We start from the raw sequence: 25,419 nt of genomic DNA on the forward strand, positions 1-25,419 counted from the left end.
GTTAATACAGCTCATTAATTATTTTCTCCAATGTCTCAATCGCGAGTTTAACATCGGCTCCAGTCGTGTAAACTATGATATCATTAGCAAACAACAAAATTTGAATGTTGTTTTTTACTAGGTTCGCGAAGCGTCAGAAGATTGATTGGAATTATATTCCGTTTGTATGTTAGGTTCTTGTAAAACAACGTATATTCCTCTGGAAGCCCTAAATCTTGTATGTCTTTGAGCAGTAAATCTGGTATGACTGAGTCAAAGGCACCTTAAACGTCCAAAAAAATCGCAACCAAGCTTTCTTTTCAATAGAATGCCTGGTGGGTGGATCTCATTGGTAAGTATGCTTAAATTGTCCATACACGACCTGCGTTCTTACGAAAGCCGAATTGGCAAGTTGATAGTAAGCCGTTATTCTGTATGTATCTAGAAGATCTGAAATTTACCATTTTTTCTAGTACTTTAAGTAGGCATGAAGCCAAGTTTATGGGTCGTGCCTTACTACTATTATCCTTTGTTATAAAAACAATTAGGTAATCTAGCCAATTTTTGGGAAACAATCCTTGGCTGAAAAGGTCGTTGTATATGTCAAGCAGGATTAAAAAATACATTTTCTGACCTCGACCGTTTTTGAGGGTCGGGTGTACCCTCAGTAGGAAAAATAAGATTCCCCACATAAGCGCCATCGCTCCGCGGCTACCTTACGTTCCTCGAGCCCTGCTTCGCAGATCCCTCAGGCCGCAAAATAACCCCGGAGACGACGGTACTTATCCGACGAAAACTACTATTTATGTGGCACGTAGAAAAAAACGGAAGAAGTCAGAAATTTCTTTAAAAATTTTGATAAAGTACTGCAAGATAAATAGATAGAGAACTAACAAACTTAAAAGAAAATTTTTTTTATAACTCAGAAACAGTAATGAAGGAGAAAAAAAATACTCAATGAGTGGTTTTCATAATTATTAATAAAACAGTATCGAGAGATATTGTAGAGCTGTAGAAATATAGGATAACGATGAAAGAAATAAAAAAAAAAAAAATATATACTTAGTTCACATGAAAATGTAAAGATGGAGATGATTCTGAATAAACCTAAGAATGTTTTGAATGGTTTCACGAATAAGGGGGTAGGTATTGATTGTGAAAAATTTTGTTGAGAGAATTTTTTGTTATTTGATATTCACGAAGAGTCAAGTTTCAGTATTAGGAATGTTGGATGGAATCGGTTTAGGATCTGGTACTTGATTTAGAAAACGAGTAGAGTGGTATTTTAAAGGAGATTAAAATGATATTCATGACTGAATCGAATCATCCTATAGTAGAAATAAACTTAGCGAGGGAACAAGGAGAAAGCGGTAGGAATGGCACTCTAAGAATAGAAGACTAAGAGTAGTAAACGAGTACAAGTACTTAGGATTTTGGTTCACAACAATCAATACATTTAACCAGCACACATCAAAGACGGCAAACAAGGTCAAGAAAGCATTTACGACGTAAATATTGTGGAAAAGAACTAACGTTGTGAGCCTGAAAACGAAATTGTACTGAATTGATACGACAGTTAAAATTGGATTTATAAACTGGAACGGGATACATCTTTACAAGATTCAAGTGGCACATAAACAAAATCCAAGTGAGTAATTTAGCTCAGAAAAAATGGTATTCAAAGAGGGCTATTTGCTACGTAAGGACTGAGTAATTTGGAAGAAAGATTATAAAGATAGTTGGTGTTCAGAAAGAAAAATTTGCTTGGATAAGATGTGATAATGTGGAAAGGACGAGAAACAAAGGATACAAAGACGAAATATTTAGGACTTGCATATAAAAAACGTAAAAAAATAGAACGTACATTCGCAAGCATGGTGATAAAGAAAAGAATCAGCTAAACTTGGGTTAAGAAAGGAGAAAATTAGGATAGTATGCATAATTAAGCTATTATATAATAGTAGAAAGAGAACCGAGGTGTCGTTGAGAATAAGTGATAGACAACAGAAAAAGTAGGAGTACAAGAATTTTCGAATAAATAAAAATGGTTTACATTACAATAAATTTAAGGAAAACATGTTAGAAGAAAGATCAGAAAAAATAAATAGAGGAAAGTGAATTAGAGGATAAGAGTTGCGCATGCGCCGATTACATAAAAATTAAAAAATACGCAAACATTGAAAGATAAGGGAAAAGTACGAAAAATTATTAGTCCAAAAAATGAAGCAATTAGTAAATTAATGAATAAAGAAGTCTCATTTATTTTGGCAGTATTTTACAACTTTTTAAAATAATTTCAATGTTTGTAATTGAAGATGTAGTTAAGATACATAAAAATTTTAAGAAATAGGTCATAATTAATTATTCACTGTGAATGATTTTTTTTCAATCAGCATATTTGTTAGAATAGGACCCAGTTAACATTTTAACATGGGGATCAGTATGTCTACTTTTATCACTACACTGTAAATCTAAGCGTGTTACAGTACATGTTTAAAGTGTGTAATTTAAAATTTTTTATTTTTTATAAACCACATTGTGGTGGCGTGAATAATAATTTTAAAGACAACCAAATCCATGGTGCACCAAATGGTTAACTAGTTTGATTAAATTGGACAATATTTAATGGGCAAAATCAATGTAGGAAATCTGTGGAGTGAAAAAACTTGACTATTACAGATACAACACGCTTACAAATGTGTAAAACCTGTGACAAAAATGTTTTACTCTCTACATCCGTCTTATATCAATCGTTAACGAAAAAATATTTTAGTTTGATGGAATAGGTGCAATAGTTTACGAAGCATTAATTTGATTGTTCTTGATACGTTTATCAAGACTACTATAAAGCATTTTATAAAAATGGAAATATCGATTACACACGATTTAAACGTGTACTTTAAACACACTTGGATTTTAAAGTGTAATTCTACAGAAACAGAATTTAGAAAAATTTGATTCAGTCCACATCACTCTATTAAATAGTTACAAATTTACACTTAACTTCTGGAAACTTTTATTGTTTTTTTTGTATGACGTGGACGTAATACCCCGGATCTTGTATTTGGTCTAGTGGTCTAAAGTCACCATAAATTTCATGTTTCATTTGATGAGGGATAACATTATCCAATAGTTTTTTGAAATCTTCAAGCATATGTGGGTGGTAAGACAAACGAAACTCGCTAATTTCATCTTCTGACGTTTCTGGCCCAACATCATAATCATTTAACGATACTAGATAATCGAGCGTAATCAAGGAAGGCTGGCCATTTTTGTAGATGACTGATGTTTCGATTTTCTTCAAATGTTTATTCTAAAACGTATTAAAAATTTTTTTAGTAAAAATATTTACTAAAAAAAAGAAGCTAAAAATATTCTTAACATGAATCCAATATACTAAAACTAAAAAAAGTTTATTATACTTACGTTATAATACATGCTTTGAGTAGGGGCTGAACCCTTATTTATAATATAATCGTAATTTCTGTGATCTATCATCAGGAGACCACCAGGCTTAACGCAGCGTTCAAAATTAGAAAGGGCTCTTCTATAATTTGAATATGAATCAGTTTTAAGAATCAATCACATTTAAAAAAAAAATTGAAACTGCTAAAATCATTTGTAATAAAATAATATTGGAAGCTGTATTTACTTTTGCTCACGTTGATCACCGAACACATCTAAAATGTGGGCAAAACTGTTGCCAAGGCATAACACGGCATCAAAGCCATCACCAACCAATGGTTTAATGTCTTCTTCAAGGGTGAGCCAATTTGCTTCTTCTATGACTGAAAATATATTATATTGTATTAATTTTCACGTGCACCCATTTTAATATTCTAATCCTACTTCTTCCACCTTCTCCTTTTTTTCTGATTTCTCCCTTTCCCCAAGTGTATATGTAAGTATTTCGTGATGGGCCTTAGTTCAAAGTTGCCCGCAGGTGACTAGGTTACCCCACTTCGTATTATTGTTGAATTTAATTAGATCTCTTTCACATCTCGTTCATTAACTACCCGATCGTAAATTCTTACTATAGGCTGTCTATTTGGCAAGCTAAGATATAACCCGGTAAAATAAGCTGGAAAACGTGGAAAAGTTGTCAACAAGCACTGATTAAAAAAATTTATATTTTTGTATATCATGCAGACTCTCAGAAACATTCACTATTTAGAATGTGTGGTAGCTCTTATTTAATCAAGAAACTGGATTAAAAAAGTTTTTAAAATAACACCACTTTTCGTGGATATTTCAGATTAGCTTACATTAGATGTACAAGTTTCCTACCATAGTGATCTTTAACTTTTTTTTCTCTAACAATAATTAACTAATTCGACACATTTTTACGCAAATAAAAGGGGTTTACTCATTATAAATTAATTTTAGTATAATTTGTTGTAGTTTGTATAAAAAAGTTAAAAAATAAACTACATGACGTTTGTTTGACATCTGATTTTTGTCTTTCTTCTTTCATTTTCGCTCAGTTAAGGCTTTAATTATTCTTAAAAATGTCAAGAACGTACGTCAACTCCTCTTTTTCTCATAGAAGAACTAGTTATTTAATAAATAATGATATAAAGCTATGGAATCAAATCAACCTCATCCGTAAGGTAGGAAACATTAATATGCTTCGGACTGCTTTTTTAACAGAGAATACTTCAATCTCAATTTAAAAAGAATAATCTTTTGTAGCATAACGTATAATGAATAATTACACTTAGTCATCAGATAAGCTTTTCACGTTATTTAATATTAATTAGAGATTGATATTAAGGGAGTTCACTCGTACCTAACCTTTTTGACACATAAGATATTGTAACCTGCTTGACTATGTATACATATATAACGCGACATACTAACGGTGGCTGTTGAAGGAGAATTATTTTATTCACTAATTTATTTCTCATTCCATAAGCCATGAATGAAGATGAAACTATAGTTACGTAATCACCAAGTTTTTAGCTATTTTCTAAAAAATTTACAATCAAATCTTGACGTCGATTATCCAGATATTGCAGGTAGTACTGATTCTCATAAGACTGCACGTTAAAAGTTCAATAATAAAATTATCAATAACTCACTTTATAAGCCATAAAGGGACTTGAAATTTGAATCGAAGATTTTTCATACTCTAATTTATCTCTGTTCAAAGTATTATCAATATATTGATGTTAATTCTCTTAGTGAGTAAACGCCCTTAAACATCAAAATTTCATTAACTTCGTTAAAAGAAACGTTTTTTGCCAGGTAAAATGGTACAAAACGTCTTAGGATATAGCAACCTGTACCCTATATACAAAATAACAATTAACTAATTTATATACAAAAACGAAAACGAAAAATAAAAGTTTTTACTTAATATAGTGTTTACGTACCTACACTTTACATTGGTGCTTCTAGCACTCATAACAACAATCAAAGGCAGCCAATCCTTAACCTAGATATATGTCCTCAAAGATTTTTTGCTTAAATATTTTTAACTAAAAATATAGCTGAAAAGTATAGCTAAAAATGTAGTTGAATACAGCTAAAAATACAAATTTCTAACGCTGAATTTTTAGCTTTTTATGGGTACTTTTGAGATTAGACACTTAAAAATTTGTGGGGAAGTTCTATATCGAATAAGTTAAAAGATTTCTCTCAACATTGATTAACTTTTGTATCCGACAACTGACTGTTTAAGACTCCATATGGTTGCACTTTTGTTAGGCTTAACAGTATGTTTCAATGTTACATCAATTCTATGTAGGTACAGTAACCGTATTTGTGAATCTCAAAACAAAAGGTTCATCAATCGGGTGCGTTCGATTTGTATCGTTCGGTCGCTGTTTTACACCATTATTTCGTCTATAGATGTACTGTAAGCTGTAAATGGTGGCTCAGCCAGCTATGGTCGTGGGTTGGCGTCGGCACGCGGGAGACCGCGGTTCGATTCCCAGCCAGTGCGAATTTTTTCGTTAAGTATCTCTGTGATTTTTATATATGCTTTTTCACCACACAATGCTCCTTATGAAGGAGATGGGCAACCTTCTCGAGCAAAATTGCTTAATTATCCCCCTACCCTCCTCCCAGTGATGGGAGGCTTCCTATTCCTTCCCTTGTTCTATTCAAAAGTGTCAAGTACCTTAAGTTTGACGTATGACACTATTAGAGTGATGGATTTAGATTTTCCATGCAGGAAATTCTGATTAAAAAAAAAAAAAAGTACTCGCTAGGAATTCGTATTCAAAAAATATTGCAGTACTTTTTAACAGCTGAATATGTCAGTAAAGACCCCAAAAAATGGTAAAAACGGCAAAAACAGATTTTTCCTTACACCTCCGCCGAAAGTTCGATCCATCTGACCCGATTTTGAGCTAGAAAAAGCCTCATATCAGTCCTGCCATATGTGCGCAGAACAAAGTGCGCAGATATATATAGTTATATATTCAGCACCGAGAAGCAGCAGTAGTTATACACTACATATATATATGTACGGCTAACGGAGTTATAACCTTTATAGTTTATACAACACAGAAAATCATTGGATATTTATTTACATAAATTATTGGACATATGTATATTTTTTTTTTCTGCACAATTTACATGTATATATAAATTTATTAATTTCATATGAACAGAGTACACAACACAAAGTTAAAACTACCAAATTAATGTTTTTTGATCAGTTACTTACACTTTAATGATTCATTTAGTATATAAATGTAGTATATACATGTCATATTACAAAAATAAACTATGAAATATTTTATTTAATCGAATTATGCTTATCACAATTATAATAGTTATTGATAATAACCTGATTTATTTTGCACTTACGGATATAAACAATAGGATTTTTAAAATGATTTTTATAGGATCCATGATTCGAATTTAAACGGATTTCTCTTCCTCTCGTTTTGCCAGCACGACCAACCTGCACAAATCCTCGGCCCAATCTGATTCTATATAATAAACTACAGTCTCGGCGAGCGTATATATATAGATATACCTATACACATGTACACTCATCTGCGTGCATTTAAGTGGTATTGTTCGAGCGACCGATCGATCAACAATAATGCATAATGCACTAAATCTTTGACTGGATCTTTGAACCATCGTTTTTAACAAAACTAAAACCGTGGTGACGAACTTTCGGCGGAGGTGTAAGGAAAAAAAGTATACGTACCACGGCCAAAAAGTGGGGCTACATCTGACCGCGTATTACCGGCCTCGCCTTCGGCTCGGCCGATAATATAGCGCGGTCAGTAATAGCCCCACTTTCTGGCCTAGGTACGTAATATACTATTTCGCGTCTAAATAAAAAACTAGACTGTACAAAAAAAAGTTTCAAATAAAAAAGATTTTAAGACCAAGAAAATGCAACCCCTATAATTAAAATCGGATAAGCCGTTTTTTTTTTAAATTTGCAAAAAAACCGTCATTTTTGGCCATTTTTTCAAAATTCAATAACTCTTGTTTTAATGAATATTAAGAGCTAAAAATCACCGATCTTTCTGAAATTTAGTGTGCATGTTGGGAGCTATAATACCTATTTACATTCTTTCTACATTTCAGCTCTTTAAGCGAACCAACAATCCAAATCGAACGCAACCCTCTTTATGTCTATAATCCAATCATTACATATTTCGTGCTAAACAGCTAGGGAATCCCTGATATTTGCTCTATTCGTACACTTACTCCATTCATCGAAAGCCTTCTCCTTCCTCCGTTGCCACCTTGTTTTGAGCGCATACTTCAACATTTTGTCGGATGCGTCGACGCTCACAACCTCAAAACCCTCCTCAAGCAGCATAGTTGAGTCGACGCCAGTACCGCAAGCAACATCCAAGATGCGTTTGCAGCCATGCTGACGCAGCAGACCCACCAGAAAGTCCTTGTAGTTTTGCTTGCGTTGCTTATTATCGACGATATACGCGTTCCAGACTTTTGCAGCTTTGCCGTCAGCGTATTGGTCACGTACACCCTCAGCCGCTGCGCCTAACGAACGCAAAGGAAAAACCACCTGTTGCTGCTGCTGAGTTGTGCTCTCCATTTTAACTCTTTCTATAACATAATTTATGTAATATTTTAGTTAAGATAACGTCAGGATCCTTTTTTCTCTGCAAACAATATCTTCTAGGCAAACGTATTGATTGCATATGATTTAAGGGGGTAGTGTCACAATGTATAGGCAATGCGTGTTCTGAAATACATTACGTGCTCCGAAACAGGCAAGTGAAAATAAATGTGGCAACGCCGCATGATGCAAGAATCCTCTGTATATCTATAATATAAGTGTATAGATACGTTCGGAGGTTATATTGTACGTCAACATTGAGTTGGTGGTGCAATCTCCGTTGCAACATCTTCACGGATCTTCAAATACACACTTTTAATTTGTTATAACCAAACAACGGTGAAGCTACGGGTGCTGTTCTTGAAATATGATGTTTAAAACATACTATTTTACACTATATTACAATTTCAGCAGTCTGAAATTTTTTTTAATCGCAATCTGTAAAATACTGTTTTTCCGATAAGAGTCCGTGTTAAATAGATAATTTATTTCTCAAAAACGGTGAAGCGAGGGTATCTGAAATTTGAGTATGTTATTATACATATAATTGTTAGCTTAAACAAATTTTTTCAATGTGTTCCTACATTTTTGAATTTTGTGACACTACCCCCTTAAAAATAAATGTGACTCAATTTCAATATTTGCGTAATGATGAATGGAAAATGACGAAGGATAATATTTTATTTTTAGTTTAAAAAATGTATATTTTCATATCTAGACGAACAAATGTGTGTATTGCAAATAGTAATTAGCGATTTTCTTGTAATTCTTATTTTACTAAAATTTTTTGTCTTGATTCCATTTAAATTGCGAGTAGGTTTTATCGTATTCTCGTAGATTTTCGTATGTCCCTAATTTGTTTGATTTTGAAAAGATTTAGTCGAGCTCCTCAATATCCAGTTATTAGTTTGAAATTGTACTTCTTTTCTCTATTAATATTTTGAAACTTAAACCATATTATAACAATCCAAAATTTAAAATAGTAGCAAATAAAAAAAAAAATAGTTTTTAGCAAAGGTTTTTATTTAGTATAAGTATAAAGTCGATACTTTATGAAAAAGTTAAACCATTTTGTACAGGAGTGCTTATATTTCCGTCAGAGCAAAATGTATGCTTACTAAATCGTCTATTTTTGGTATAAAACAAATTTTGAACTTAAAGTATGAAGAGATCTGAGGTCATTACATAGTATAGTTTTAGTTTTTGTCTACATGACGTCTTAAAACAGTAAACAGTAACAATCGTTTCGAAAAAACCGGTAATTTGTTTTATAGAATCTAACTTTACTATATTATGTTTGTGGCAAAAATTTTAGATACAAAATTTGTAGATCTTATATGAAAAAATATTTCTTTCCTACCTTGGCGTTTTTGAGGGTTGAGTGTGTCTTTGGTATGGAAAAAACAGTGGTCGGCATATAAGTGCCATCAATCCGGGGCTACCTTATGGTCCTTCGGGTCTGCTTCGCAGGACCCTTGAACCGCAAAGTAGCCGCGTAGGTGATGACACTGTTGTGACGAACACTACTATTTATATTTATCATTTTGGTATATATTGTAGTTTTAACACTTTTAGGTGGATTCGTCGTTTCGTATAGAGGGGCCCTCGACATGTATAAATACAATCAAACGAATTTTCTTATTTTTTGTACAATAATTATGTCTCTTAGCCACATCTTGAATTAAAAGAGTTTCAATTGCTTAAAAAACTTCAAATTATTAAACAAAAAGAACGTAAGAGTTTGATATCATGATTTTATTGATATCCTCATCTGCGTATGCGTAGAAAACGACTGGTCACTTTTCTGCTAATTTCCCTAAAATGTTAGTCATAAACATGCTTTTTTATGATTCCTATGGAATCAGCGAGAAAAAGCAACAAATATGTCTTTGATTTTAAAAAATTCAGCAGTTCAGTTTTCGTATGAGTAATTCTAATCTTAGTTCCGTAAGATAGCGAGTTATAATAAAATGTTCAAACTCGTTTTTCTTAAAAATGCAGTCGTCAATCATGCTCTTTCTTTTCTGCTAATTAATCTAACATCATGGAACTACAATGTCACTCATTTTCGTACCTTAAGCTAGCTTGGGTGGTTGGTGTACATACGTATAGGGTAGGATGACAGAGGGGTCCTCATTCAATAAACATTTTTCGACGGTTAATTTTTCAATAAATTATTATAAAAAATACTATTTATAAGATTTAAAAAACAACAAAAAGTTCCAACAAATGATGATTATGAAAACAATTAGATTTTTGAGGCACTTGGTATAAAATTACGTACCTAGCGTATGCATACCTACAATTCAAGCAATAAGAAAAAATTAATAATTCATGCTTTTCTTCTGATTTAATCTGTATTGAAGTGGTCACCCTGTTGTAAAAAATTCAATTAATTCTTTATAAAAAATACATATTTTCAACTTCTAAAGTTTATCGTGCACTTCCGAAGTTAGTCAATTTTGGGAAGCAACTTTTTAATAGCTATTTTTACGAAAATAAAGTGGGTAACCATAGTATTTCTGTATTGCAAATGAATTCGATATACTTTATTTACATGAAGTCTGAATTTCAGAGATTTTTATTATTTCAAAACGCCCAAGTTACTACCTTAAACAATGGTAGTTTTTTGCCACCTGATGGCGCATATCGCCAGGACAAGCACCAGGCCGAGAGAGTCCTTATACTTGCCTTTGTTGAACGTGCATTAGGTTCAAACTCTATTTTTCCAACTGAGGGCGCAGTAAACGTCTGAAGGTCAAAAATTGCCTTAAGTCGGAAAAATCGTCTTATTGCATTGTAACCTTTTTACATTTTTTTTTGTTTTGCAGTATATATTTAAAATATAAAATACACCAATACGGTCTCAAATAAAATCTTATACTTCTAATTACACTTTTTGCCCTGGGAATCCATAAATTGGTTGTGCAAGTAAGGTAATGCTATCATTTTCCGGGACTTTTCATGTTAAGTATTAATGAGCAAGAACTATCTACAGAAAAATACCATAACTTTCCGTAGTTTGAAGTGAAAATTTTTATCACCATCTAATGAAGCGCAAATCATTCGTAAAAGCTGATTGATAAAAAAAAAAAAAAAAAAAAAAAAATGTTAGTATTGTACCAAAAAAGTAATAAACATTCAAGTACTCATGTGCTATAGTGAATATGTGATGTGTGCGAAACTACAAATATGTACAATAATTTTGCAGTTATACTGCTAAAACAACAATATGATAAGCAAAACAACTACACTACAACAAATATAGCCTCTACACTACAATAATAATGAAAATTTTTAACAAGTTACCATCAAACATATGTACGTGGTGAGAAACCCAATAATTACTTAAAAAATAATGTACATGTATTCACATATACAATTGTTATGAATGCATATAAAATTACAGTTATAAACGCACTCATACAAAAACATATTCACACATGCGTTTAAGGAATCATTCCAGAAAATTACAAATTGAATATTAAAATGTAAAAGCACGTTTTTTATCATGTTGTATTTCAAATAAAATAATGTCTAGTTGTTAGGCTCACACTCCATCAACTAAACTACACTAGCCAGCATATGGTTAATCATTCTCGTCCAATAAAATGATTGAACTTAATGAATTTCTTTTGTCTTTGTTATCAGTATAATATTATAAAAAGAAATTGTCATGTTAAATTTACTACTGTTTGCTATTCGTATGAGTATTTTACTGAAGAATATGATACACATATATTATATAGTTTACATCAACTTATCACTCATTCAAGTCACCTTATGCAAAAAAAAGTATGGCACTGCTTTCTCCTAAAATAGTTTAAAAAAAAAATTTTTGTTTTAACCAATGTTTTAAAAGAACTGTTTGAATTTTTCCGTCAAACATAAACAAAAGTATTTTAGAACTTTCTAATATTGGAAGTAAATAAAAAGTTTTAAGAATGAATATCTTTTTACTCCGACTCCTACTTATATTACGTCACTAAAGTGACATCGTCGTAAAACATGAACGCACGTGTCTGCTAATTGACCTTAAGGTCAGCGTGGAAGATAAAAAATATTTTAAAATAAATGATTTTAATACGTTTATAATGAGTGCATCATTTCATCAACTACCAATAAAGGCAAATTGTTCTGTTGAACCTTTTCAAACAAAAAATAAATTTTAATATTATTAGGTAAATAAATCTGAAAAAAAAAAATTTCTATAGCAAACATATTACCAAAACACAGTATTACTTAACGTAGCAAATGATTTTTTTGTAAAAAGAAACTTTGTTTATTATCCCTACGTATAGTTTTTAAATATTTCTTAATGTTTAACAACAAAAAACAACTAAATTATTATAGATTACTGAAAAAAAATTATCCTGATGGAAGCTCAGCTACTCACATATCTTTATAATTTTAGAAACTTTAATTCTTAAATACAGAAATAAAATCCAAGGTAACAAAGATTAATATTTCAAATAAATGATATGAAAAATAGTAAATTTATTAAGAGGTTAGATGTAAACACCACGTGAATGATCTCAAACCCAAAAAAGTAATCATACCTCAATATTTAGTCCCAGAAAACTAGTAGTTAGTCAAATAAACTTTAAAATTTTCAAAGTAACTTCATGACACTTATTTCAACTAAGCAGCAAGAAGATGTTAAATCTACCTCGTACGATAGAAAGTAGTACGATAATTATGGCTGGTAACTAGTATACTTTACATACATAGCACTCGATACGAGGCTAGAGACTTGACTGAATGAGTATTAGAACAAAAAAATAGAAAATGTACCGAAAGAGACGAAGCATGTGCTCCCCACCCGACGAGAATTTGACTTGACAAAGTAGGTACACATAGTTACAGTTACTTTACTCTCAGTGATTTAAAATGTAGAAGCATCTTTTAAGCTTCGTCCCTCGTGACTATTAATCACCATCTGCCTTATTTTTTTCTCCGTCGAGTAGAAGATCATCGTAGTTTAAACAGCGTAACAAAGTATTGGTGATCAATACATACTGAAGTTAAATTAAAAAATCACAAAGAGACGAGTTTTTGCAAACCTACTGAATATATTATCAGTGAACAAAATTAGGAAAATAATTTTGTTTTATAAATGAAAATTAAACTCATAATGCAGAGCTAAGACGTTTATGAAAAATTGTGTTTTGTTACCAGCTTTCACTATGTTAAAAAATTTGTTTATACCTAAGGAGAAAAAAGCTGACGCATATTTAAGAATGTATTGTTTGAGTGCAGGATTTGATTATTTCTCTTTTCGAAGTACTTTTATAGTAGGGAATCGTAGGATTAAGTCATTTTTATACTTGTTCACTTAGTTCTTGCTGTTACCATCTGAAATTGAGCTTAAATGGATTTGAAAAAAATTCATTCTTCATTGTCATGAGGTGAAGGCAGGTATACTGAGACAGTTTTCGGCAACCATTTTTTCGATTGATTTTTTGAGACCGGAAATAAGATTATATATACCCGTTTTTTTTAACCTAAAGCTGGAATTTTATATAATTAAAAGTAAAAAAAAAGGTGTGCTAATCAGTTTTTATAATAAAGATAAAAAACATTTTCTACATTGCGTCAGGGAGCAGTAGTGGGACACATTAATTTTAGCATGGACCTATACTGGGACATGCAGGTACCAATAGTGAGACAAATTACAATTCAGATGAATAAAGAGAATATAAAACGATTAAACTATCCAAGAAAGTAGTTGGTTCATACATATTTATTTGAATGAACTCAAAACATACGAAATTGCAAAGAAATAATTATAAAAAATTAACTTTTTTCTTCTTTAATTTTTCTTTGTGTAAGTAAGGCCTGCATCTCCATGTCTAATAGCTCTTTTTCACATTTTTCTAGTTTTTGATTTAATTCTTTTTTTTTGTCTACCAGATTGTTTCTATTGTCTTTACTATCCTTTGAGTTTATGGATTTGCTTAATTTTTGTATTTCTGACTTAATATTTCTAAATTCCTGTTCTTTTTTTTTAAATAATTTTTTTTTTCTCTCTTTCTTGTTTATTTATGAGAGTTTGATTTTCTTTCATTTTTTTCTCTTCTTTGTTACCGAGAGCTTTTATTAAATCGCTAACTACGGAAGCTCTTGGAATATCATCTGAATTTTTTGTTTGTTTTATCTTTAGTTTTAAACTTTGGGATGGTAAAAACTGATTTCATATGTTCTGATATATTTTATTTAACTAAAATAAAATAAAAAATTTAAACATATGGTATATTTTAAAATTTTAATAATATAAATTATAAATAGCACTTTTTCGTTTTAATATTGCACTGTTATTGTTACTTTTAGTTGTATTTTTTACCTTTGTATTCATTAACTCAATTTTTTTTATTTCTGGTATCTTTTTTTTTGGGAGTCATTTTTTACATCTAATATGCAATTTATGTAAATAATTATATTAACAATAAGTATTTTAAACATTTTCACCCATATTTATTTCTACATATTAATATTGCCATAGCAATTTTGAGGTTATGTTTTCACTTACTGTTAATTGTTTATTTAATACTCAGGAACGATATGGCTACAACCTTACTATGATTCCACGCCAAACACACTTTTATGTATAAAAAACGTCATTTGGACAAAGACACATGCAGTAAACAGTTATCATCGTGATTAACATTCCACGCCAACTAAATACGTCCCACTTAATCTTCTACTCAAGCAAGTCGGCGGTAAACTGGGACGCGTTCTGTTTTTCTTGTCCCAGTATTGGGTACTATATTCAAACATGGGAGGTTAATTGGGACACCCTTTTTTGTTATAAATAATTATTATTTACAATTTTGTAGAAGAGGTATTGTATAGTAAAAAAAATATTGACAACTTATTTTAATTCAATTTTTTTATACTTTAATCCAGTTTCTCGCGTTCACTTCTAATGCATGAAAATTGACCGTACAGCAGGCTGCCCTTATGGAAATTTCTACATGATTTAAAAAAAAAAATTATTTATTTTATGAGAATAAATATTTGCATGTATTCTTATAACGAATAAGCTTCAGAATGTAATCATATTTTTTTGTTTCCAATTTATTTTAATCTAGGTACCATAATCAATAATGTTGGTCTGTTCCAGTATAGGGTCGGGATATCGATCTGTCCCAGTATACCTGCCTTCACCTACCGTATGTTCCAGTAGCGCTCTCCGACAACTTACCGACAACTTACACATGACGCATAATATCATAAGACATAATTAAGTTGTCGGTAAGTTGTCGGAGAGCGTTACTGTAACAAACCCCTGATGATGTATTAATCACACATTCAAATTCAAGAGTTTAATTGGCCCAAAAAGTTATAAAATATCGATAAAAAAACAATAGAAACTCACCATTCCAATCTGCGCGTGCGTAGAAGACAATAAACCACTTTTCTCTTAATTTTCTTAAAATCTTTTTCAATATTTTTCTCCAGACGTATTTTAAAGAAAAACATTTAATTCTACAATTTAACATAAGCTGTCACGGGGGTCAGTAATTAAATTGTAAAAAAAAATTAAAACTTTTTTAAAAATTTCTCCTAGTTAAAAATACGTTAATCAAAAATAAGCTGTCTTTTAAAAAAAAAGAACAAATGGATAAAAATCATACGAAAAATCTTCAAGAAAGTTACATTTAATAAAATTTAATTAAGAGCCTATGTTAAATTGTGGAATTAAATGATTACTTTTTTTCGAAAATACATCTTGGACGTAACATTAGCAGTTTTAAAAAGTCCATGTTAATATTCTAATTATCTGAGAGTGTAAAAAAAATGGTGATTGTAAAAAATGTAGAAAAAATTTACTTCTTAAAAAATTTTTAAATTACTCTTTAAAAAATATATATTTTGATTGTGTAGTTGGGAGGGAAACGTGCCACTTTCTAACATCACAGATCTGGTCACCCTATAGTCTATAGTGATAATTTGAAACACTAGGTGCTAAACGCAAGGGAGTTAGCAGAAGAAACGAGTTAACGCTGATTCATAGCAATTTTCATTTCATGTACAAAATTAAAAAATTTATATAAATACTCCTTTGCTATTTCACACGTTTATAGCTTTATATTTACTGATCGTTTCCTGAAAAATTATTCGCCAACCATAGCTAATAAGTACTTGTAAACAATAAAACATACAAATTTGAAACAATTTATTCCTCGTACGTGTTTTATAAACTTATTATTGTAAGTTGATGTAAATTTTTTTAACTGGTACTATTGTCACATAATTTATTTAAAATATTTTATAATAAAAAATTTCCATTCAGAACTGGCATACCAATATTGTGTTATTTGAAATGGGAACAAACGTATATGTGGGAGAAAAAAATGACACAAATATCCGTGAAGTCTACTAAGTTGAATACTACTTTAATGGAAATATTAAAATATAGTATACTGTCAGTCAACTACAGTACATCTCAAGATTTCTCAATTAAATTATGTCTTTTATGTTGATTTTTTATTCTTTTAAGGATTTAGTAATTACTGATTTTTATAGTCTACCATACGCTTCATCCTATCATAAATTCAGTTCATTACTTGCAGTAACGTTAAACATATTGTTATATCATATTATTGTAAGTAATTTGGCCTCAACTCTGTACACGATTTAAACAATTTTACGTAACGAATTTTAAGTAAATTTTGAAGAAAATTATGTGTTACGTAACTGAGGGAAAAAGTGCTAGTATCAATGGTGCTAATGTTACTGTTAGTAGATTGTTTCCTAATTTAATGGCGAAAGTTTTTACGTTAAAGAAAAGTATTATGATACAATAAAAGTGAGTTAATTGTAATGATAAGGATGCACCCCGTTTTTTAAAATACCTGCAAAGTTATTCAGATGATCAGAAATTCGATACGTGAGGAACAGCTGTTTCAATGTTGCACGAGAAACTGACAAGGCAATAACGAAATCACGCTATTTTGTTCTGACTTATTATCAGCGCCGCGTTGTGCGAACACTATAGATATAAAAAGTAGGTCTTTGTGAGGCGTGCACTTCTTACTAATGGTTAATACTATCTCTTGGAGTGTCTTGTTATTCAAGAGCTTGTGATATTAATACAGATAACGAACTCTCAATCGAATTTAGAGTTCTGGGAGATCAATTTTCAAATTTTAATACAATTTTAACCAACGTACATTTTTATATTATATACTTTAATTTCCTGAGTTAAAACATCTATTGACAGTAGAATGTTAGTCTCTAAAATAGAAGATAAATTATGTAAGTAGTCCATTGCCCGAAAACAAAAAAAAAAAACGATTTAATCTTATATTTTCCAGTAGAGAAAAAATTGGTCATTTCCCTACAGAATTTTCCCATGAATATGGGAAAATAGTTTTGTCCAAATCAAAAGTTGGCTTTATTTATTTATTAATAACAATTCATGAAAAAATGCCAATTTTTTATTTAGTTTTTGCTTATATCTCAGCTTCTATTGCTCATAAAAAATTTTTCGACCATTAATCTCTTTGTCATCAAATTTTCTATAAAACTGATATTTTTGCAAATTCGATATTAATTTTTAATAATACGTACAGGGCAAAACAGTGCGTAAAAAATTGTTTATACCGAAAAACTTTAGATTGACGTAAAAAAGAGCTATCATGTTAATTTGAAAATAACCGTGAAAAAATATAAATATTAAGTTGCATAACAAAAAGCTATTTGTAAGATTGTAGAATAATTGTTAGTTTTTTGATTAATTAATTTTTTAAAGTAAAACTTTGAAGTGAAATTACAAATTTCACGGTCGGTTTATTGATATTATGCTTTGATAAAAGCATTGTATTTAATGTTAGTAATGATAACAAGTAAAAAAGTTATTATTGCAAAAAACACCAATTTCTTGTATCTTGGCTTCAGAGTGAGCTAGGGCATTATTATTTTTTTTTAATCCGTGTTTTTTTGTGAAAAACTTAATGACGTTTATAAGGAAAGAAAGTATGCAAAATTGTTTTAGGTACTTGCAATTGTTTAGGTTGGAAAATACAATTTTTACTGGCAAGACGTTAAAATTCACAGAAATCAATTTTATTTTATTTGTTATCATTACTAATATAACATGAAACTAAAGGTTTTTATCAAAGCAAAATATCAATAAACTGACCGTGAAGTTTGTAATGTCACTTCAAAGTTTCACTTCGAAAAATTAATTAACCGAAAAACTAACAATTACTTTGCAATCTTACAAATAGCTTTTTGTTATGCAACTTAATGTTTATATTTTCTTACGGTTATGTTCAAATTAAGTTCTTTTTTTACGTCGATTTAGCGTTTTTTGGTATACAAAATTTTTTTCCGCACTTTTTTGCCTTTAACATGTCAAATCAGTACGGACGCTGCCAACTGCGAAGCACTTCCTCATCTGCCTTCATCAGAATCATCTCCTCTATTCTCCTTCAACGGATGATCCAAACTTTTAATTCATAACTTCAATGCAAATACGAAAACCCTGAAGGTCGCTCCCTCCTAAAACAGTTGTATAATCTCAACATTCCTGACCTAAAATTAAAAAAGACGTATAAAAAATTGGCTCAATAGATAAATGCCTTTACAATTTTTTAATCAGTAAGTTAACTTAACAAATCTTTTTTTATAATTATGTCACACCTGTAATACATAAATATAAGCTGAATAAAAGCTTTTCCACATGAACTCTTATTAAAAATCTCTGTCGTTACTAAAATACAGGGGAAGTGGACAAGAAACTAAGACAGAAAAGTTTTTTTAAAGATTTCTTAGCAGAACACATTAAAACTTCGAAAAATCCAAGTGATTAATCGTTTCTTATCAAAAGATATTCACAAACAAAAAATACAATCACTCGATAAATAATAACTATAAATGTAAAGTATGATACAAGAAATTCCAACTGGCAAGCCTACAAAGCCCATTAAATCTCATCACCCCATCACGGCACAACAATGTGCTTACGACTCGTTTAGGTCTTGGAAAAAATGCGCTAAGGCGCTGCTGGTCTTCATCCTCACCGCGAATAGCTTATAAAAATTAGTTCAATGGGTGCATCTTAAAAATTCAAAGACTTAGACATTTTATGTTAGAAAAATAGTTACAAATCTTGCCCTTTTTTTTGGTCCCCGACGAATACTGTGCCCCGTTTTCTTCTTTTTCTCAAGCCCGGACAAAAACTATGCCCTTTTTTCGGGCCCGGACGAAGACTATGCCCTTTTTTCTAGTCTGGACGAAAACTGTACCATTTTGTCTGAGTCTGGGCTGAAAATATGCCTTTTTTTCCCGTCCAGATGAAAACTAAACTAAAAAACACCCCAATATTATTTACTAACCCCTCTACTAGCTACTAGTACGCTGCAAGAAGCTCACGAATACGAAGCTTCTGAAAACGATGTAACATTTTCAGATTTCTCGATATTTGTGTATATATTTGTATCGATGTTAGTTTTATCTTCACATCGAGATTCACATGTACGTGAATCTACAGACGCCTTTGTAATAGAACAACATGTAATCATTATTCTTAGCAGGTCTAACGGAGTATTTGGAGTTTTTATGAGTGTTTGAAAAAAGGGGTTTTTGAGCTTTTTTAAAAAAGATTCCGTAAATTGTACATAACAATAACTGTAATTAATTTAAACTTGCTAATTTATTCATGTGATAAAAAATACTTTGTAATACAAATATGCATGTCTTACAAACATTAATTAATAAAAAAAATTTACTTTTTTCTCAATTTTCTTACGAATATTATATTTTATTATACAACGAATTTTACAAATTTTATTAATTTTTTAACTTCAAGTTACAATAATTATATTAGTTACTTATTATAACCAACAAAAATGTAGAAAAAAGAAAAATTTTTAAAATAAAACATAAAAGAGTCTTTTATATTCATTAATTGCAAATTACCATGCTTATAAAAACATTCCTGAGTTTGTACTATTATTTTATTGTGATGTATTATTATTTACAATTATTTATATAAATGTAAACAATAACCACTATAAAAGTATATTTGACTATATATCTAATTACAAACACAAATGCAAGGTGAGCTTAAATGAATTGTACTTCATCCGGGCTCCAGAAAAAGTCAATATCTTCGTCCAGACTCAGAAAAAATGTAATAGTCTTCATGCGGACTAAAAAAAAAAGGCATAGTTTTCGTCCGAGCGCGAGAAGAGGGCATAGTCTTCGTCCAGGCTTCAAAGCAGGGCAATGCTCTTCGCCCGGGGCGTCGACATAAAAAAACATCGAAAAACATCAGTTGTTTTACCATACCTTTTATACTTTACATTAATAATGATTGTATAGTCGAAAAAAAGTTGTACATCTTATTGAAGCACATTTTTTACCATACATTTTTATTTGAATTGTAATCTTGATAGTCTAGAAGACAATAAGCATTGAAAAACAATGAAAAAGAGTATTTTGCCTATTACAGTATTCAAGGTAGAAATCGACTACAAGCCCACCCCTCCTGTTAGCGTACTTCATCTGAGATCGAGTTGGGCCCATCCGCTAACGATTAGAAAATATTAAAAATATCAGGATGAAATTTAATTTCCATTTTGTAGTATTTTTCCATCAAGTAATGTAATACTTAGGTTTAATGTGCTAGGTTATATTACAGCTTCGTATCCAATCATTTTTGCGATAATCCAGTTTTCAGAATTAACATTACTCTTGCATCAGGATTTTTTCTTCGAGAAGGTTGAGAACACAGAATATATAAACTTTCGTTATCAGTAAATTGTTCTTACAACATTAGTTTGTCGAAAAATACTACTATATAAGAATTGAATTTCATTTTGACAGTTTTTACATTTTCAAGTATCAAGTAATCAAGTTGATGAAATACGCTAGAGGGGGCTGGTAGTCGGTTCCCACCTATAAGAAAGTTGACATTATACTGTAGAGTTATAAATACAAAAGTTAAAAATATTTATTTATTCATTTAATCAACGGGCCAACGGCTTAGTTACAACAAGCGGCTTAACCGTCTTAGCCGAAGAATGGGAAAAAAATTAAAAGGACGTGATATGTACTCTAAAAATAAAATAAAATATTTCAACATTTTAAACAATTAACTCTTTTACTACATCTTATGATTTAGATTTATTTATGGTCAAGGAAAGTTTTACATCTTGTTCTGCATTTTTGTAATATAAATTCAGTATGCTCTAAATAACAATGATCTACAAAAAGCTAAAAAATCGATAGAACAGTGCCAACATTGTTTAATTGAAATAAGTTTAAAAATTAATATGAACATGATGGTACTCTTTGCTCTAGTTAAAAATGCAGGCCATGCTTTAGATGAAATTTTATTTTTAGCTTGTTCTACATGGTGGCTTACAAGGAAATTCTCCCTTACTGCTTGGACTTAAAATTTTTCGAATGCTATACATTTTTAGCAATAGCTCAGTGAGCTTTTTTTTTTTTTTAAATTGTAGTCACCGTGGCAATCCGTTAGATAAAAAATTGTTTTAACGATTCCTTTGTTTGATTGAAAGTGTTTAATTTTATCTTAATGGATTTTTTTGGAATTCCCCCAATTTCGATAATGTCAGAATCGAATATTTTTCAAGAAGCAATACTCTTAACAAGTATGTAGAGGATTCAAAACAATACAATTATACAAATTATAGTGCAAGAGTGATAATCTAGTACTACTACGGCGTGTTGAGACTTTATTTGTATGTTATAATTTTACGACTTGTACAATAATATTTACTGTAATATATGTTTATCAAATATCCAGGTATTTTCACTGTTTGTGTATTAGAAATGTCCAGTTGGTAAGAATTAGACTGTCAAACGCAAAAAGCCTCGCTATGACAAAATTGGGACAGATTACCGTTATGGCATAGTTATTCGTACAATTTTTTTACTCAGCACATCCATAGATCTATTTTGTACATTAGCCTTACACGCTTGGGTAGGACCATAAAATCATTTGATTTAATCAGCGCTTTTTCCAATGATTATTGACAGGACTTCTCGGTAAACCATACCAATCATGTGAGCCACATGTGTGCCTAAGATTGTCTACTGATCGGATTCAAGGTGGACGACAAGTAACGTAGTATCAGGTTATCCATATAAAAATAACGTACTTTTAAAAAAATTTTTGCATTGCATTAAAATTTAGAAAGATATTTGTTTGGTTTCCTCTTTTACATTTTGTCCTAATATTTTTCAGTTAAAAAAAGACAATCTTTAAAAAAATAGCCTTTACTTCTCTTATCATCTAAATTTATTTGATTTTTAGGAAAAGCAGTAACAAACAATAAAAAATTGAAGGAATCAACTAATAAATAGTGTTAATTGAATCATGCTAGTATTGCCGAACACTTTTTTTTTTTAGCGAGAACGTATATCAAACAGTTGAAAAAAACGCCTGAAAAAGAAAAATTATTTTTTAATTAGTTTTCGACGTTAAGAAGCAGTTTAATTACAACTGTGTTTGTAACTTTTTTTTTTTTAATTGCACTCATTATTTATTACGGGAAAATACAAAAAATACAAAAAAATACATATCAGTGTAAAATTATCAAAAAAATGAATAAAATCAAAATTTTGGATATGTGTACAACAAAGTATTTATGATATCATAGCTTGTATGATATCAGTAATTATTCTTCTTGACCACTGGGCCCACCAGTCATATAGTGCTCCGAGCGTGCATCAGTTTTGTAGTTCTTACAAAGCTTAACAAGATAAGCAGTTTATCTGGAATAGTTAAGCCATATTTGTAGATTACTAAGTATAAATATACCTTTATATAAGAAGGCAAATAGTAATATTACTACTGTCAATCTCTGTGTGACCAAAAGCTGTAATAAGTTCCAAGATGTTCCGAAAAAATTTTATGATTCTTTTGAGTTCAGTGATAGTTTTGGTAATCAAAGTACTTTAAAATAAATTTTTCGTTCTTTTAATTATCTGTCCTTGTGTGTGGCTCGACTGGTAGACAGTAATAACAGCAGAGAATGTAAAATTTAGTGGTGCTGTGTGTGTTAGTTACGTGGAAAGATCGTGTGCATATAATAATTAATGCTTAACAAATTTTTTTTTCTTAGTGAGAATAAAATACGTATTAAATCAAGTGATTTTCACAATAGATAGTAAACTTATTATTAAATAAAAAATATTCAGTAACCTTACAAAAACATAGTGTTAAGAAAATTTTTATTAGTAGTTAATTAACACTAATCGTACGCTTTTTATTTTGTAGAATAACATAGATTCGATTGAGAGTCAGGAAAAAATATTACTTGTTGGAAGTGAAGATAATGTATGGGAAGAATATGATTCGAACAGTATTTCTCAAAAAGAAATAAGCAATAAATTTCTAATGAAAGAATAGATGGAAGAAGCTATATCTGATGTCTTGAAAACATCTTACGGAAAAAGTCTAATGTTACGCAAACTATCATTAACAGATAAGTTTAATGAATTATTGGAGATGTGGATTTGCAATGAAGTAAGTAAAAATATTTCCTAATTTTATGACAAACATTTCCGTTGATGCTATTTTCCACCAAATTGTTGCATACCTATTTGCAGATCAAACGTCCTGATGATTATAGAGACAACTATGTAATAAAAAAGTTTTTATACAATGCATTCAAAGTTTGGGAAATCCAGGTAAATTAACGATAAATAAAAGAATTTCCAGCAGTGCCTTTTTCTCCTGTCAATGAAATAGTGTTGGTGAATCGATTATAATTACATTTTTTTAGGATTATCTTGATGTCATTTATTTAGAGCCAGGTATGGTCCAGATTTCCTCTACCCGAGGTCCTCTCGCAGTTATTTATGTTTTCACGCAGTTCAAGTTTTTAGCACAATAAGCAACACAGCCACTCGTTAACTTTTTTCACATTTTATTTTGATGATAAAAAAATCGCAGGATACAAACGAACTTAGAATTAAAAACAAATAAAAAAAATATCCAAACAAGGAAATTCACGCACACCACGATTACAACAATTATCACTAAAGAAATTGGGGCCCCTTCTAACACAAGATGTTCACTTGCGTACTTTACCGTATAGTAAATAATTAACCCCGAAGGATTATATCTTTATAACCACGTTGCCACTATGGTTGACTATTAGAGCTAAGGGTTCGCACGAGCGAGCCTAGCAGATACTTGGGCGTAAGCGTACGCACGAAGCTCACGACTCGTCGCGAGCAAGCGATTTACCAGAATGATCAAAAGCTCCGTTCCGTAGCGCTTCAAGGAGTCAAGTCGCAATTCAAATGTTTTTGAGCGGCGTGGCTTTCGTTGCGATCAACATTTACACGGCCATCGTTGTATCCCTACGCTGTGATCTTCTTTTTTTTTTTACAAACTACAACAGCCAGGAGGAACAATCGTCTAATGAAAACGAGAGTATTTCAGAGGATGAATACGACTACCCAAACGTTATTACTCCAAAAAAGTTATGTAATACAGAGCAAATTCAAAAAGCGAAAGAAGATGCCATATTTGAAGTCATCAACAAAACTTCTGGACTCCAAGCTTATGTAAACCAAATAATACCAACAGAGGCATTTGATGAATTACTAGACTCGTGGATCTACAATGAAGTAAAAGTCAATTGATTCTCACTCATATATTATAAACACTAACATTGTTAGTGTGTTCGTTCCTAATCTTAGAGTTTCCTCGGTACAGATAATATTCGTAGCCGATTGTTACCACCGCCAATTAATTAACCGGGGTTATACCCAAAGAAAGGGAAGTCGTAACATTCTGACGATTCATAAAATGACAGTGATGTTACGCTTATGCTACTTTATAAAACATGAACATTTTGATTGAATAGAAATTGTGTGCTTGTTAAAGCTCCAAATTCTCGTTATTGACAATTTGATATTTGTACAAAAATAATTAGTCGTTAATAATTGACCTTTGTGATGTTGTCAAAAAATTGATGTCCAAGTATACTAATCTAATTAATATCTAAGTATAAAAATCACCTTAATAAGAAAGGAAAAATTGTAAAACAAGAAAACACTGCAAAAATTAATAATTGTATTTATACAGTACAAAAAATTTCTTCTTTTTTTTTGAAGATTTAAAAAAAATTGTGTAAACAATTATTTATTTTTAAGAAAGAAACTAAAGATAAGTTAATAAATGATTATTAATACATTGGAAAGCTGCTCTCCAATAATATACTTCTAAATTTTCGAACAAAACGTTAAACTAAAATAATTAGTTAATTAAATGAATTATTTATTTATCATTGTGATTAATAATCAAGCCAAATTAATTAATAAACAGTAAACAGAAGTATATGCTAAAGATAACAAACCGCAACATAAGAAGACGTAATCAAATT

The 25,419-nt window shown here is 30.6% G+C and overlaps 1 protein-coding gene across 3 annotated transcripts; it reads right to left on the reverse strand.

Moving 5' to 3' along the window:
- Positions 1-2,216: 2,216 nt before the first annotated feature.
- Gnmt (Glycine N-methyltransferase) lies at positions 2,217-23,828 on the reverse strand. 3 transcript variants are annotated; one of them, XM_089590015.1, is made up of 5 exons: positions 23,799-23,828; positions 7,663-8,028; positions 3,632-3,767; positions 3,406-3,526; positions 2,217-3,292 (listed from the first exon to the last, which is right to left on the reverse strand). In XM_089590015.1, the coding sequence occupies exons 2-5, from the start codon at positions 8,015-8,017 to the stop codon at positions 2,996-2,998; spliced, it is 909 nt and encodes a 302-aa protein (XP_089446141.1). In that variant the 5' UTR covers positions 8,018-8,028; positions 23,799-23,828; the 3' UTR covers positions 2,217-2,995. The 3 variants fall into 3 exon arrangements, with proteins under 3 accessions (XP_089446141.1, XP_014208981.2, XP_014208982.2); XM_014353495.2 differs by lacking the exon at positions 23,799-23,828 and adding an exon at positions 16,900-16,987; XM_014353496.2 differs by lacking the exon at positions 23,799-23,828 and adding an exon at positions 12,601-12,779.
- Between the last annotated feature and the right edge of the window lie 1,591 nt (positions 23,829-25,419).

The sequence above is a fragment of the Copidosoma floridanum genome, unplaced genomic scaffold (assembly GCF_036245765.1).
Source record: "Copidosoma floridanum isolate Cflo_tuat_1 unplaced genomic scaffold, Cflo_Japanese_pri ptg000011l, whole genome shotgun sequence".
NCBI lineage: Eukaryota > Metazoa > Arthropoda > Insecta > Hymenoptera > Encyrtidae > Copidosoma > Copidosoma floridanum.

Excerpts from the sequence above, each read along its gene's own strand:
- Gnmt (XM_089590015.1), bottom strand. The coding sequence starts at position 8,017 with ATGGAGAGCACAACTCAGCAGCAGCAACAGGTGGTTTTTCCTTTGCGT. Across the intron at positions 3,527-3,631 it reads GGTGATCAACGTGAGCAAAA|AAGAGCCCTTTCTAATTTTG; the intron begins GTAAATACAGCT and ends TTCAAATTATAG. Across the intron at positions 3,293-3,405 it reads CTCAAAGCATGTATTATAAC|AATAAACATTTGAAGAAAAT; the intron begins GTAAGTATAATA and ends AATACGTTTTAG.